This window comes from Rattus norvegicus, chromosome 19, assembly GCF_021556685.1.
Source record: "Rattus norvegicus strain SHRSP/BbbUtx chromosome 19, alternate assembly SHRSP_T2T, whole genome shotgun sequence".
NCBI lineage: Eukaryota > Metazoa > Chordata > Mammalia > Rodentia > Muridae > Rattus > Rattus norvegicus.
The window spans coordinates 49,255,465-49,271,329 of record NC_141552.1 but is presented as its reverse complement, the minus strand read 5'-3'; the positions used below and the strand labels follow the sequence as shown (position 1 = coordinate 49,271,329).

The 15,865-nt window shown below is 44.4% G+C and overlaps 1 protein-coding gene across 1 annotated transcript in view; it reads right to left on the bottom strand.

Annotated features, from left to right (window-relative positions):
* The window catches only part of Prmt7 (protein arginine methyltransferase 7), a 50,801-nt gene that overhangs the window by 6,307 nt on the left and 28,629 nt on the right, over positions 1-15,865 (bottom strand). The window contains exons 6-13 of the mRNA NM_001014153.1: positions 12,231-12,343; positions 10,062-10,303; positions 9,698-9,878; positions 5,062-5,189; positions 4,120-4,255; positions 2,958-3,041; positions 2,496-2,543; positions 1,621-1,710 (exon numbers count right to left, since the gene is read on the bottom strand). Coding sequence (NP_001014175.1) covers positions 1,621-1,710; positions 2,496-2,543; positions 2,958-3,041; positions 4,120-4,255; positions 5,062-5,189; positions 9,698-9,878; positions 10,062-10,303; positions 12,231-12,343 — 1,022 coding nt within the window. The remainder of the gene's footprint in view (positions 1-1,620; positions 1,711-2,495; positions 2,544-2,957; positions 3,042-4,119; positions 4,256-5,061; positions 5,190-9,697; positions 9,879-10,061; positions 10,304-12,230; positions 12,344-15,865) is intronic.

The following is a 15,865-nucleotide window of genomic DNA, read 5'->3' as shown; positions in this document are numbered from 1 at the left end:
TGCTCCCCAACAGGACCTGGGGTCCGACCAGAATGCCACAGAAGTGACTTGTAACTTTTAACTATCTTCAAAACCCTCATCAAAAATCGAGAGGAAGAAGAAGAGGAAGAGGAAGAAGAGGAGGAAGAGGAAGAAAGGAAGGAAAAAACCAATACTTAAACATTCAAAGTAGCAAAGTATGAATGCCCACCAGTTGGTCAATGGAAAAATGAAATATGATATATCCATAAAATAGAATATTATACAACAATTTTAAAAAGAGGAAGAATTGACTTATGCTACCATGATCCTTGAAAATATGCTAAATTTAAGAAGTCAGTTACAAAGGGCCATGTGGTATATGATTTCAAATATATTATTTGTACAGAAAAGGCAAACCCACACAGACAGAAAGTAAACTAGTGGTGGCCTAGGGCTTAGGAGCACATGAATATGACCGCCAATAGAAAAAGAGTATCTGGGGGCTGGAGAGATGGCTCAGAGGTTAAGAGCACTGTCTGTTCTTCTAGAGGTCCTGAGTTCAATTCCCAGCAACCACAGGGTGGCTCACAACCATCTGTAATGAGATCTGATGTATACAGGTGTACATGCCGGCAGAATGCTGTATATATAATAAATAAATCTAAAAAGAAAAAAGAGTATCTTTGAGGGTAATAAAAATGCCCTAAAGTTGACTCGGTGATAGCCATATACTTTATAAGTACATTGCTTGCCTATGAGTGACTTGTATGCTGTATGGATAAATCTCAAGCTGTCATTTTATAAAAAGCAAGAGGCTTAAACACATATTCAACTAAGATGCATTCATAGCTGATGAGAACATGAACTCACTATCACTGACCATCAAGAAGAAGCAAAGTCAAACTACAATGAGAGCGAGTGCGTTCCCACTACAAAGGCTATACTGAAAGGAGAGAACCACACAAGGAATCCTCGCACCCTGCTGGGCAGTGCAGGAGTGGCTTCTTTTTTTCTTTATAATTTATTTTCTTTATGTGCAGTGCTGTTTTGCCTGCATGTATGTCTGTGTGAATGTCAGACAGAGATGGAATTGGCGTTACAGACAGCTGTGAGCCACCATGTGGTTGCTGGGGCTTGAACTCAGGACCTGTGGAAGAGCAGCTGAGCCATGTCCCCAGCCCTTGGTGGCTTCTTCTTAAGTTAAACACAACTAGCCACAGTGACACCGGCTTTAATCCCAGCCCCAGGAGGCAGAAGAAGGCAGATCCTTGTGGGATGAGGGCAATCTAGTTTAAAGAACAACTCTGTCTCAAAACAAACAAAAGCCTGCAGGGAGCTGGTGTTTAGTAACCCCAGGGTTCCTGGGGAGCAGATCTTGGTGGTGAAAAGGTCTGAGCAGGAAGAGCTGCCTTTATGTGAAGAGGAAAAGAGAGGAAGCACACTGTGCTCCTTAACCTTAACAAGCCGCTATGCTCTCATCTGAGAGGGGCAGGAAACCAACTCTCACCCACTCTCATAGTGGTGAAGTCTTGACTGGCCAAGCTACAGGAGAGACATCACAGCATTTAGCCAAGGCAGCAAGGTGGGGCTTAGGCCACCTCTATGCTACTCTGTCCTCACTCAAACAGCCCCAGTGCAACATGAAGTCCCATTCCTTACCTTCTTACCCTCCAGGTCTGCAGATGTCAACAACTCAGGCCGTTTATTGATGACGGTAATTTTATCTTCCAAGTGGTTAACCTTGAAGATCTTTGAAAGACAGAATGTAACTGTGTTTACACTCATACATTGTTTTGGACCAGGGAAAACAACTATGGTCGAGCGCCTGCCCAGTATGCTTGAGGCCTGGCTCAATCTGCAGCATCAGAGAATGGTAAAAAAATCACACCTCTCAAAGTCACCATCTCTGCTGAGTCTTCTGACTAAATGGCTGTAGGGTACCACTTTATCTGCTGTGGAAACATCTCTTTGGGACCTCCTCAGACCACGACAGAGGTCAGGAGCAAATGGCCCTTCATCAGGCAGGACCTATTACTGGCCTTGCAGTTTTGGTAGAGAAGGTTACTCCCAGGAACAAATCACTCAGTTCTATTTACACAGAGAAGTTAGCTTCTTAGTCTTATATGAAATGAGAACAGACTAAACTTCTTCAACTACAAGAACTAAAAGCAGAGTATAAACATTTGCTTCTAACTGGAGGCCAGAAGCCTGGCAGGGTGCTGCACATAATCCCAGCACTTGGGAGGCAGAGGTAGACAGACCTCTGTGAGCTTAAGGCCAGCCGGCTTTACAGTGAGTTACAGACCAGCCAAAGCAGTAAGACTCAGTCAGTGAGGCCCTATCTCAAAAACAAACAAACAAGAATCCTACTTAGTGGATGTCTGCCCCAAAACCAGAAGGCCTGCTCTGCAGGTACAAAGCAGGACCATACCTCCCAGCTCCTGGTTGTGATGCTTCTGCAAAGTCGCCCATCCCAGACTTGGGAAGGCAGGCCCAGCAGGCCCTTCATGAATCTGGTAACAACCGTCACTTACCCTTTTCATCAGTCTATAGGAAGCTACTGAACTCTCGACTGTAAACACCTGAAGGGAACACAGGAGATGGAGTTAAAGAGGGAAGAAACTCAAGACAGAAATGTTGTTAAGGGAATACTAAAACAATGGCCTGGCCTTACTCCCTTCCTGGGACAGCAACTACACTGGATATTCACTCTAGAAGGTGGCTAACTCAGAATCCTAGGTCGCAGCTATGTAGCCATTACTTGTTCCTGACCATATATGGAAACAGTAAATGTCCTCAGCACCCAAACCAAGCCCATCACACCCACAAAAGCTGTATCTGCTTTGGCACAGTATCCCATGCCTGGACCACAGCATGCCCTAATACCATGCCAACCTTTAAAAAAGTGAACAATAACAAACCAGAAAAGAAAAATAAGTAAGATTGAAAAGAGAAGACCCTTACAAAGCCAACAGAAAGGCATGACCCGGTGGTACCTGCTCTGCTCCAAGGTGATGGGCCAACACAGAGAGTAGACTGCCGTCACTCACACAAAGGCAGATGCTACCTGGCATCAGCATCTGCAGGAAAAGAGCAAGATCAGCACGGGCTTCCTTCGTCCAAACGCCCCCTCCCGACAATCTAACAGGCACGCTGCCCTTCCCCAATTCCACTCACTGGCTTCATTTTTTTTAAGTTTTATTTTATGTGTATGGGTGTTTGTCTTCATGTGGCTCTGTAGCCCACTGAGGCCTGAAGAGGGCATCAGATACCTTAGAACTGGAGTCACAGGTGGCTGTGAGTACAAAGAATCAAATCTGGGTCCTTAGGAAGAGAAACAAATGCCCTCAGCCACCTTCGAGCCTCTCTCTCCAGGCATAACAGATTTCTGGATACGTCAGCTCTCATTTCCTCTTCCTCACAGCCATGTTAACTTTTCTTGGCCCCTGCCTTATCACGCCTGCTTCCTCAGCATACACGAGAGCCCACTTTCCCTCCAGGGGCCACTGCTAGGAAAGACCCTACACAGCCCAGTCAGAAGGCCCAGCTGAAGACCTACTCCACGAGCAGGAAGGTGCCTTCTAGTCTGTGGTGACAAATTTCTTCCCCATCTGGTCCACGTACCCTTCAAGTGGCTCCCCAAAGGTAGGGGTGCCTTTACAGGTCTTGGGTACACTGGAGAAGACTTTACGGCAGCTTGGAGTCTTCTCCCCCCACAAAGTGCATGCATGTGCAGACATATTTCTGTGTACAACTCCAAGGGGTCCAGGAGACTCCTTCTAAACTCTACCTAGGACCCTCAGCTGAAGACTAGGTCAGAGAGCTTCATGATCAGATTTCCACATTAGGGAATTTCAGAAGGGTTCAACAGATGAAAACAGCTAAAGGTCTAGCTAAAGGCGGGGTTGGTACTCCCAGAGGCAAAGGCATCAGGAACAAGTCTGGACTGGGGAAAGGCTCTTAGGGGAGCCCTTATGGGAAGAGAGAACACCCAGTGACCTCTCACAGAGCAGAGAATAAGGAGTCTTGAGCAAGCTCTCAGGCTGCCTAGCATCTGCTCCAGAGGAAGGCAGGTGAAGACAAGGAGACAAAACAAAACTGTCAGAACACACCATGAGCAGAACAGTGAGACCCAAACACAAAGCAAGGTACACTTACAGTCCTCAGGGCTCGGGCATAGTGATCAGTTCTGTCCTGATCATTGATCTCTCCAAACCGTGGCCGGTTCCAGAGCAGGTGAGCCTGACAGTCACATACAGGTCGAACTTGGTAGGCACTGTTATTCTCATCAGGGCTGAGCCGGGAGATAAAAAGCCAAGCATATGTAATCAATATTCTACACTGGGGGAGGGGAGGCTGGAGAGGTGGCTCATCAGTTATGAGCACTGACTACTGCTCTTCCAGAGGTCCTGAGTTCAAATCCCACCAACCACATGGTGGCTCACAACCACCTGTAATGAGATCTGATGTCCTCTTCTGGTGTGTCTGAAGAGAGTGACAGTGTACTCACATACACAAAATAAGTAAATACATCTTTAAAAAAAACATTCTGAACTGGAAACCAGAGATCACAAGGGCACAGCACTGAGAATAAGGACACCAAAACTCAACCTGGACCCTACGAGATACACGCAGAGGTCTCTCCAAGATTCTAGGTGAGTCCGGACACCAGCACAGCATGTTACAGAGCCCTATGAGTCTATATTTTTCATATATTTGTTTTGAATAAAACTTAACAATCTATAACAGTTTCTACATATACATAAACACAGATACATCCTGCCACAAACTTTTGCTTTGTAAATTATGATTTTTATTTTGTATGTGGCTGGGGAGTGCAATAACACAAATGTAGAAGTCAGAGGACAGCGTTGCGGAATAGGTTCTCCTTCACTAGGTGGTTCTCTCCTTCACTAGGTGGACTCTGAGGACTGAACTCCCATCATCAAGCTTGGCTACAAGCACCTTTACCCACAAGACCATCTTACTTATTTTATTCTGTTCTGCCCATTCAAATCTCTGCAAGGTCTTTCCATAGAAAGTTTACATCAATGCAGTCTCTGAGGGCCAGTCCTCCACCCCAACAACAAACAGGCTTACCTGGTTCTCTGAAGGCTGTACCACACACAGTAGTCATCATGGTGAGCAGCCAGGCATCGGGGTGAGCCCTGCATAATGGGCTCCTCCTGGGGCAGGAAGTACACACACTGCATCCAGTGGTCCCGCCACTGAAATAAGGAGTAGAAAGCCAGCTTTCACCAAGCTGTGACAACAATGCTTCCAATCCAGCGGGCCAAAGCCAACAATCAGATGCAAAGAGACACGGCATAGACTCTAAGTACCTATTATTAGCCCTAAAGAATAAGGAAAAAAATCTAATCAGAGAAGCCAGTGTCCCAAAAGCTTCCTGGAACCTTCCTGACTTTAGAAGACATCAAGGGCAGTGGTCTTTTGAGGTAGCTTTAGAAGGGACAAATGCAGTCTCTGCTCTCTCCTCACAGCACAGCACTGTCTTAGTTAGGGTCACTATTGCTATAATGAAACACCATGGCCAAGAGCAAGTTTGGAAGGAAAGGGTTTATCTGGCTTATGCTTATACAGCTCTGGTAATCACTGAAGGAAATCAAGACAGGAATTCAAGCAGGGCAGGAACCTGAAGGCAGGAGTTGAGGCAGAAGTTATGGAAGAGTGCTGCTTACTGGCTTGCTCATCGTGGCTTACTCAGCTCTACTTTCTTATAGAGTCCAGGACTGCCAGCTCAGGGATTGCACAATGGCTGGGCCCTACAACATCAATCACTAAGAAATTGCCCTACAGATCTTATGGAGGCATTTTATCAACCAAGGTTTCCTCTTTTTTTTTTTTAAATATATTTATTTATTTTATGTATGTGAGTGCACCAGAAGGGGGTATCAGATCTCATTATAGATGGCTGTGAGCCACCATGTGGTTGCTGGGATTTGAACTCAGGTCCTCTGGAAGAGCAGTTGGTGCTCTTTACCGCTGAGCCATCTCTCCAGCCCAAGGTTTCCTCTTTTAAGATGATGCTAGCCTGTGTAAAGTTGACATAAGACTAGCCAGCACAAGAGCCAATGCTCTTACCTTCACCTGTTGGACTGTGAGTCATCTTTCAGTCCAAGGAAACATTCTCTGGCTCACAACCAAGACTGACCCAGTGGCCAAGGGGAAATCTTATCAAGGCTTTAACATACACAAAATATCCTTTTGTCTTCTACAAGGCTTCAAAACACAGAAAGGTCAAATATAATACATAGTATCTAACTGGGTCCTAGACTAGGAAAACAAAAGCTATCCAAGACATTAGGGGACAATTAAGGGAATTTTATTTTGAATCATATTAGATGTTATAGAATAGTATATTGTTAATTTTCTTAGGTGTTATGATAGTATTTTGCTTATGAGGGAAGTTTTGTTCTTGTAAGTATCAAACAGTCAAGTTGTCAGATATTTGTAATTTACTATCAAATGACTGAGCAGAAACTGTGTGCACTGAGAGAGGAAAGGAAGCAGAGAAAAGGGAGGAAGAGATACAGCAAATGTGGAGAATATTAACAATTATTACTTGAAGTAAGATATGGTCAGTGTCCATTCTCACTTACTCTGTAAGTCTACAATTGTTAAAAACAAAGGTTGGGGAGACAGGGGCTGGGGAAGATGGCTTAATTGGTGAGGTGACTGCTGCCAGGCTTGAGGACCTGAGTTTGAATCCCCAGAACCTATGTAAGGCTGAACAGCTGGGTGTCTACAACCTGGGGGACAGGAGAGGACAGAGGCATCCCTGAATGGGCAACCAGCCTAGCCAAATCTGAGTTTCCGTTCAGTGAGAGATCGTGTTTAAAAAATGAAGATAGAAGGTGACTGACCTCTGGCCTCCACACATACATGGCACAGGCTCACCCACAGGCACATATGAACACACTAACAGCACTAACAAGTCACATACTCCATTCACCATAACTCACACATGTACCATACTGTTTCACACACACCCAAAAGTTTAAAATAACACGAAGTTTTGAAGTTTGTATAGTTTACACCTTTGAATTAAATAGAGTTTTTAAAAGAAGTAAAATATTCTAAATTGTGAAACATGATTTACAGAGATTTTGTCTGAAAATTAAAAACCCAGAGCAGCCAGATGGTGGTGGCACACGCCACCCAGCACTCAGGAGACTCTGAGCAGGTGAACTCTGTGACTTTAAGTACAGCCTGGTCTATAGAGTGAGTTCCAGGAGAGCCAGGGCTACACAGAGAAATTTTCTGAAAGAAACAAAAAGCAATCAACAAAACAAAAACTAGAGCATCAAATATGGTCGGCAACTCTCCATCCCTGAGCTCAGATGAGCCCCAGTTAACCTTTAATAAATAGTGATAGTCCCCACTAAGATTCCTACATAGAAGGAAAACAGGAAAAGATAGAGAAGCTATAGTTACATATGTGGGAAGGAAACCGTGCCAGGCAGCCTGGTGAGGAGAGCAGGTCGAGGCCCTGGAAACGCTCACCTGAGAAGGTAGGCGCCTTCCTGCTCCCTGCCAAATTCCTGGCCTGGAAGGAACATGTGCCATATTTCCCATACAAGGAAACTCAAAGACATGTACAAATGACAAGGACTATGATACAGAATAAAACAACAAACCGAAAAGCACACACACACACACACACACACACACACACACACACACACACAGAGGTTAAATATTAGTAAGACCTTATACATATTTGGAAACACAAGAAAGGTAGTTACTTTGGGTAGTAGGATCTAATGTAAATTTGTATATACTTCCATTTTTCCAAGAAAGTGTAATAGTTATTATTATTATTATTATTATTATTATTATTATTATTATTATTATTTGGGGGTAAGGACACAGGGTCTCACTATGTAGCCCTGGCTGGTCTGGAACTTGTTAGATATACCAGGAAGGCCTCAAATTCAGAGATCCCCCTGCCTCTACCTCCTGAATACTGGGATTAAAGGCCTGTGCCACCATACCTGCTGGTATGTTATTCTTTTTTTTTTTCCCGGAGCTGGGGACCGAACCCAGGGCCTTGCGCTTCCTAGGCAAGCGCTCTACCACTGAGCTAAATCCCCAACCGGGTATGTTATTCTTATAACCTATGTGTCTTGTTTTTTAGAAATTAGGTGCTAGCATTTGAAAAAATTAGAAAGAATAAACTATCCTAAAAAAAAAGTTAGTACCTGAGTTAGATGTGTAGCACAAAGCTGTAATCCCGGCACTGAGAAAGCTGAAGAAGGACAACCATGAATTTGGGTTAGCCTGAGTTACCTTGTGAGTTCAGGCTAGCTTGTTATATAGCAAGATCATTTATATTTAAATGAATTAAAATATAAAAAACGGGGCTGGAGAGATGGCTCAGCGGTTAAGAGCACTGACTGCTCTTCCTGAGGTCCTGAGTTCAATTCCCAGCAACCACATGGTGGCTCACAACCATCTGTAATGGGATCTGATGCCCTCTTCTGGTGTGAATGAAGATGGCAATGATTTACTCACATGTGTTAAATAAATAAACAAATAAATCTTAAAAATATATATTTAAAAAACGACCTGGCTCAACTCTAATGGAGTAACCACCTGCTTATTGTTATTTCTAGAAACTAAGGAAACCAGGTCTTGTCAGACTCCAGTGGCTATATGCAAATGAAGACAAGGCTTGCTGCACGGGCCTGGAACTTAGCTCACCCACTTGTTCCTGGATTTAGCAGAAAGGCAGGTATCTAAGATGTCTGTTCACAAAGGCTAACACAGGATAAACAGCTGAGGTTCTCTCACGCTTGTTATTTCTTCCTGTACTGTATGAATTTAACACTTCTGAGTACTCCAGGGTGCTTCTCTAACACCTTCCTGTCCCACACACCCTATACAAGGAAGCTGTGAGTTCTGCATCAGTGCCCAGAGGGCTGTCTTGTTCACTGAAAGACACAGGGTGATTTGAGCCTTACATGTGGCCTTTCTGCTTTTCTTTTTCTACAAAATTAAGGATACGACGATTATCTTGGAAGTGAATCACTCTGCACATAAGCAAAAGTACCCAGAGCCCTAACATCTATCACTTCCTACCAGGTTGGACTGTGTCACCAAACTTTCTGAATTTTATTTACTAATAGGTAAAGATAGTATTTCATTGCAGTTCATTTATGTTGTTTTATTTCATAGCAGTTTAAAAGTGAAAACTTACATGTTGAATAGTACTTCTATTTTGTAGTTCACATTCCTCTGCTCATTTTCCCTGAGCTGGAGAAGGTGAATTTTGAACCAAAAGGAGTGAGGTTGAGGTTCTCCATTCCAAGTCGACTGAGCCCCCTGGACCATGTATGACAGAAGGTGAGGAGGTGCATGGCTATGCCAGGACAAGGAGAATGGCAGCACTAATTCACTGAGGCCACTGTAAACTCCCCCAGGGAGGAGAGGTAACCTTACTACACTGTAAGGCTGTGCTTTCTAATCTTACTTTTTTATCAGTTTTCTTTGTAGTGTTTGGGATACGCATGTATGTAGCACAGAGACTCATGCATGCTATGGAAGGGCTCTATCCCTGAGTGCATTCCCAGTCCCTTGTACTTGTGTGTATGTGCATGTGTGACTTCCCAAAAGAAAATATCTTCTTTGCCTTTGACTGAATCAGTGATCTAGGGGTAAAAAGAAACAAAAGTTCCCTGACTTACATGAAATGTGCTCAGCTCCTGCCTCTTACCTGAAGTTCCTGTGGATCTGTCTGTGCCCAAAAGGGTGCCATGGTGCACTTGATCTTGCCCTCAGGGTCCATTTCTATGTCCCACCAGGAGAGAACCACCTGTGCTTGGCCAGATGCCAGAGGGACAAACTGCTTGCTATGGCACGCTGCCGAGCTGCTGACTTGCTTGCTGAAGTCCACGCTGTGGAAGAATATTTGGGAACTGAAGCATAATTGAGCTCACATGCACCTCTGTTAAGTTTCCACAGAAACCTGTCCAACATCAGTACTGATGTGGAAAGGACTCAGCTAGATTTCTGTTCCATAAAAGAAGACATCCGATCAAATGTCTCAAAGAACAGCCACCCTGGAGGGTCCACAGTACCTGAACATTGGCAGCACATCACTGAGGACAGTGAAGTCAGCAGGTGACACCTGGTTCAGCTGAATGTCATAGACGGAAGGTGCACCAGGACACCTCTCCAATTCTGAGGGAGGAATGATAAGCTGCTCTCCAAGACCAGTCTGGACCCGGACAGGAAACAGCTTGTTCCATGACCACATCCTTTTGGACTCCACCAACTGGGCATAGACAGTCGCCCTGTGAGGCACTGCTTCACAGTCTTCCTAGGTTTATGTCACAAATGAACAACACACAGTAAGTCAGGTGCCTCTGCACCAGCACCTCACCCGTGTCACACGTCTTCATATCTGGGTGACTTAGTAACTCTAAGGCCTTCCTGTCAGGAGGGTGAACTGTTTTCTGCCCTATGTCTTGAAAGAAAAGAGAGTACATGATGCCTAAAGTGATTATTATTTTTAAAGACAATGTCTTGTTATGTAGTCTAGACTAACCTCTTACTTACAGTCTTTCTGCCTTAGCTTTGAGTACTAAAATGCCTTAAGATTAGTTCCTAGTTACCTAGAACTATTAAATGTAGTGAAAATTTTGGTTTCTTGAAAAAACACAAAAATAAGAGTGTGTTTTCATTTAAATCCCAGCTGTGGGAGCTATGATTTGCCTCATGTTCTAGTAGAGGCGTGATTTTACCAGCTGCAGACAGTTTCTGTGATTGTGTGGCATTTTGAATTCTGGGGACTTTTCATGGAGTATATAAAGGCTATAGGGCCTCAAAAGGTGGGGTGGATTGTTGGTCACAGTTTGTTAAGTTTTCATGCACAAGGGAAGAAACAATGAAATTTAGATATCCTGACGGTAGAGATCAAACTTGCCCCAGGGACCTTGATGCCCCTTGTCAGCAGGAAGAAGTCTAACAAGAATAACACCGGGGTTGGGGATTTAGCTCAGTGGTAGAGCGCTTGCCTAGGAAGCGCAAGGCCCTGGGTTCGGTCCCCAGCTCCGAAAAAAAAGAACCAAAAAAAAAGAATAACACCACCCCCTTTCCAACTCCTGCCTTTATTCAGGGATCTCTCTCCTTTTCTCTCATCTAGTGATAAGGAGTTGGAAGGGCAGGAAAGAGGAGGAGAGTGAAGAAAGAAAAACCTATGAAGTTGTAAAATCCAGCTACAATTAAATATTTCAAAAACCCTACACATTGATATGGTAATGGACTTTACCACACAGACCTCGGAGTCTCCCAGACAGGTAGCCATTCTGGCTTCAAAGTGACCCCTTCAGTGCAGCCCTCACCCAGAACACCAGACGAAAAAGCCTTCCTGGACGCAGACACAACGAGCAGCTGCCCACCCCGGCCTGCTGAGTTCGTCTAGCACTGATGAGCATTACCCTGACTTGTTGAGGAACATGAAAGTCTTCTTGCCCCCAAACACTAGTGAACCAGGAATGTTGAACACACAGGGGCCTCTCCTTAATGGAGGATATAAAATACCTGTTTTCCCACCAAAACGTGGGTATTGTTAGTGACCTGATAACAGACCTTACCTAGATCCCCCAGAATGTTTATCCCAGGCTCTCCCTCCCTAGAGCTTTATCTTTAACAGGACACATCCTTAGGGGAGATGTCACATGCATTTTAGCCTGCTGACTTCTACATTATCATTCAGAGACCACACTAGATTCTAGGCCTTTTAGCCCTAGACCCCACCCTCATGCTCACTTGTACTTTCCAAAGGAGTTTCTATGTAGTCACACCTTAAGCTTTATTGTGCACCTAGAATTAGAATGAATGTTGGGGGAAGAAACTTTTCCCAAATTGTCCTGTGTTTAAAATACGTTGACAGTGAAGCACCTGGCATTAGACTCCTGAAGTCTGAGCTAGGATCTAGAATGACAAAGTCAACAGGACACCTGCAGAGCCCCCCTCACCTACTTGGCTGTGGTTCTACCTAGTGGTCCTAACTCACTCTGATCCATTACCAGGCCCTGAAAACCCAGCAGTGAGGGGGATTTCCCACAGCTGGGAGTTACAAGCAAAAGTTTCTCCAGGTCAGCGCTACTGCCACCCGAGCTAGATGCCTGCCAGGAACTAGAGGGAGGCCCGGGAGTATGGAGATTCTGAAGGGCTGTACCGAGCATGGTGTAGCAGCGGCTGTGTGTGATGGCTGCATCCCAAGGAAGGCTCTGAACTACTACCTGTACAAGATGCTTGTGTGCGTGCTCATAAGAGGGCAGTGCTCCCTCCCCAATCAGCTCTGTGTCAAACAGCTCCGTAACCAGAATGTTAGCACGGCATGGCAAGTCACCATCTGAAAGCAAGTGAAGAGTCAGAAACATGCAATATACTGGGGAAGATACTTATGACAAACACATCAAAGAGACATGTCAAAAGTTGGAGCTAGAGAAGTGACTCAGGGGCAAGAGCATGTGCTCCTCTTGCAGAAGACCCGAGCTTAGCCCCTAGCACACACATCTGGCAGCTCAGAACCCGTTAACTCCAGCTCCAGATCTGATGCCCTCTTCAGAACTCTTCACGCATCTGCACTCACATGTGCAGATATTTATACACACATGTACAGGCATCTACACACATACACAATTTTAAAAAAAATCTTACGGGGTTGGGAATTTAGCTCAGTGGTAGAGCGCTTGCCTAAGAAGCGCAAGGCCCTGGGTTCGGTCCCCAGCTCCGAAAAAAAAAAAAAAAATGTTCCTTCAGTGGTCTTCAATAACAACAAATCAACAGAAAGTCCACATGCACATGGACCTTGAACAACACTCTACTCAATGATAACTTGGTCAAGGAAGAAATAAAAAGAAAAAAAATTAAAAAAAAAAAAAGAATGTTAAAAAAAAAAATCTTAAAAAAAAAATAAAAGTTCATGCCACTGAGAGCAAACACACATGTTGAAGTATCTGGAAACATATCTGTAACTCACTTCCCAGTGGTTAAAAAAACCCACTGACATGGTAACAAGAGGGTCAGGAATGAGTCCTCTCTGTACTGCTCTTTCTGGCTTTACCACCAACAGCCTGCTTGCATTTCTCTTTCAACTCTCCATTATTTTTTAGAATGGGGAAAAGGATGAAAGGTGGTGGCACATGCCTTTAATCTCAGCATTCAGGAGACAAAGATAGGCAATCTCTGTGAATTTAAGGCCAGCCTAGTCTACTAAACAGGACAGCCAGAGCTAAATAGAGAAATCTTGTCTCAAAACAACAACAACATCAACAACAACAACAACAAAAACCCAAAACCAAACCAAACAAAAAACAAGGACAGAAGAAAAAGGGATACCTTGGAGAAGAAGAGTCTATAAATGCCTAAAATAAAAACTAAGCAGAAAGAAAAATAGAAAGAAAAATATAAACAATTTCAGAGGAAAAAAAAGAATTCAGATGGAAAAGTTTACCACCCTGACGTAAAGCAAAACTGAGTGGGCGCCCGTGCTTTCAAGTCTACAGAAAGGACAGAGAAATCAAAGCCAGAAGAGGCCGATCTGGATCTGCAGTGACTGTAAGTTCAGTCTCGAAAACTGAGATCCAAGACTCAGAACACCCAGATTCTTCCTACCAAATCCTTTTAGTTTGGTGTCTTGCTGCTAAGAGGTCTCCAAATGCCAGCTGTTTAGGAAAAGCAGGGTTCTTTTGTCAACTGTTTTCTAAACCTCTAAAATACGTTATTGCTACCATTATAATTTGTAATGAGCCAATAGATTTTGGAAAGAACTATTTCTCATGGAGAATGAACTGTAGACATTCCTAATGGCTCATGAATTACACTTGACAAGGCCACGGCTGGCACTAAGAGAGAAGCAGTGGCTTGGGTTAGAGAGAATGGGTGCAGAAAAGGATTCACCCCAGAGGTTGAGTTCCAAACATCAAGTTAGCCACCTCAACTGTAAAATGAGGGGCGGTAACAAAGGTCTGACGCTCCCATGGGCTCCCTTCTACTTACACATCTACCAAGTAAAGTGGAAGTTAAGAGCACATGCCCTCTCTTGGCTTACAAATAGTCCCTTCTCTCACACGTGCTAAATTTCAGCTGGAACACACAGTCCCGACTTGACCCCCATCCCCCAACCTCTGCCTTAGGGAACAGCATGGAAAGCAGCATCATTTGTTAGGTCTAGGACCCCTTCTCCCCACCACTCCTCAATGCCCAGAACAATGCCTAGCAACACGTAAGAGTCAGCAAACACAGCTTCACCCTTGTTACTCCCTGTCAGTCATCCCCAAACCTTGCCCTTTCTACCTCCTAAATAAAACTTAAAGTGAGTATGACACTTGAAATGATTTACAATCCAAATTTGTTTCATTAAAATAAAAACAAAGCTTTATGACCCAGTGAGTTTTAATAAGCATTTCTTAGAGCCTGGCATTTATCAAATGAGTGTGAATTTATGAGGGGTGGTGTAGAGGAGCCTGGAAAAAGGGCAGTTACACCAGGTGCGTCCTAATTTATTACACGAATGCAATGGGTGGTTGAACAACTGCTACATATACTCAGGGTGATCCATCTCTGAGGTACAGGCTCCAAACTTAGATGCTGATTTTAAGACCTCAGATCAGACTCTTGGGGGAAGTGGCATTTGGAATTAGAATGAAAGTAACAAAGTAACAAAGGCACATCCGCCTAATCCTAACATTCAGAAGGCCACACAGTGAGGCTAGCCAGGGCTGCAGAGCAGACCCTTCGCAGTAAACAAAAACAGAAAAAGTGAGAAAGGAGAACCAAAATTAGGAGACATAACTGGGTACTGGAAAGAGTTTCAGCAAAAAGGAAAAAGATGGAATGCAGAAGTAACATCACTGTGGCCGCTCAGGAGGAAACAGAAGAAGACTTCTAACTTGCCAATGAGGAAACTCCTGTGGCAGGATACAGCAGGGCATCACCTGGGAGGCGGAAGCAGGAAGCCTGTGTGTTTGAGGACAGCCTGGGCTACAGGCAAGGCTCTCACCTAAACAAAACAAAAACCTCACCAAGCTACCTCTTGAAATGGGGACTAGAAGCCGGGGGTAGTGGAGCACACCTTTAATCCCAGCACTCTGGAGGCAGAGGTAGGTGGATCTCTCTGAGTTCCAGGCCAACCAGGGCCAAATAGAAAAACTGTCTTTGAGAGGAAGAAAAAGAGGGAGGGAGGAGAGGGAGAAGAAATGTTAAAGCTGTCATTGAGGTGTACAAACATCTCTGGAAGTTTAGTCCAGTATCATCATGGTGGCAGGGAGCATGACCGCAGGTGTGGTGTTGGAACCGGAGTTAAGAGCTACGTCATGATCAACAAGCAGAGTAAGGCCTGGCCTGGGATACTGAAACATCAAAGCCCACTCTCACACGTCCTCCAACAAAGGCCACACCTCCTAATCCTTCTAAACAGTGTCGCTCCCTGATGACCAAGCATTCAAATATATGAGAGTCACTCTTATTCTAACCACCAAAGGGGCATAATGGCACAAGCCTGTGTGATTCCAACGTAGGATGCAGAAGAATCTCAAATTTGGAGCCAGCCTGGGTTACAAAGTAAGACCTTGCAAAAGAAAGAGGGAAGGTAGATAGGTTGGTGTGCTGGTTGATTTGAGTGAGAATGTCTCCTATAGGCTTAGATGTCTGAATACCTGGTCTCCACTTGGTAGTGCTGTTTGGGTAGATGTAGGAGGTATGTGTCTTGCTGAGAGTATCTTTGAGGTTTCAAAGCCACGAGCTATTCTCAGTTTGCTGTTTGCCTCCTGTTTAAAATGAAAGCTCTTGGGCTAGAGAGATGGCTCAGCGGTTAAGAGAATGCTCTGCTCTTCCAGAGGTCCTGAATTCAAATCCCAGCAACCACATGGTG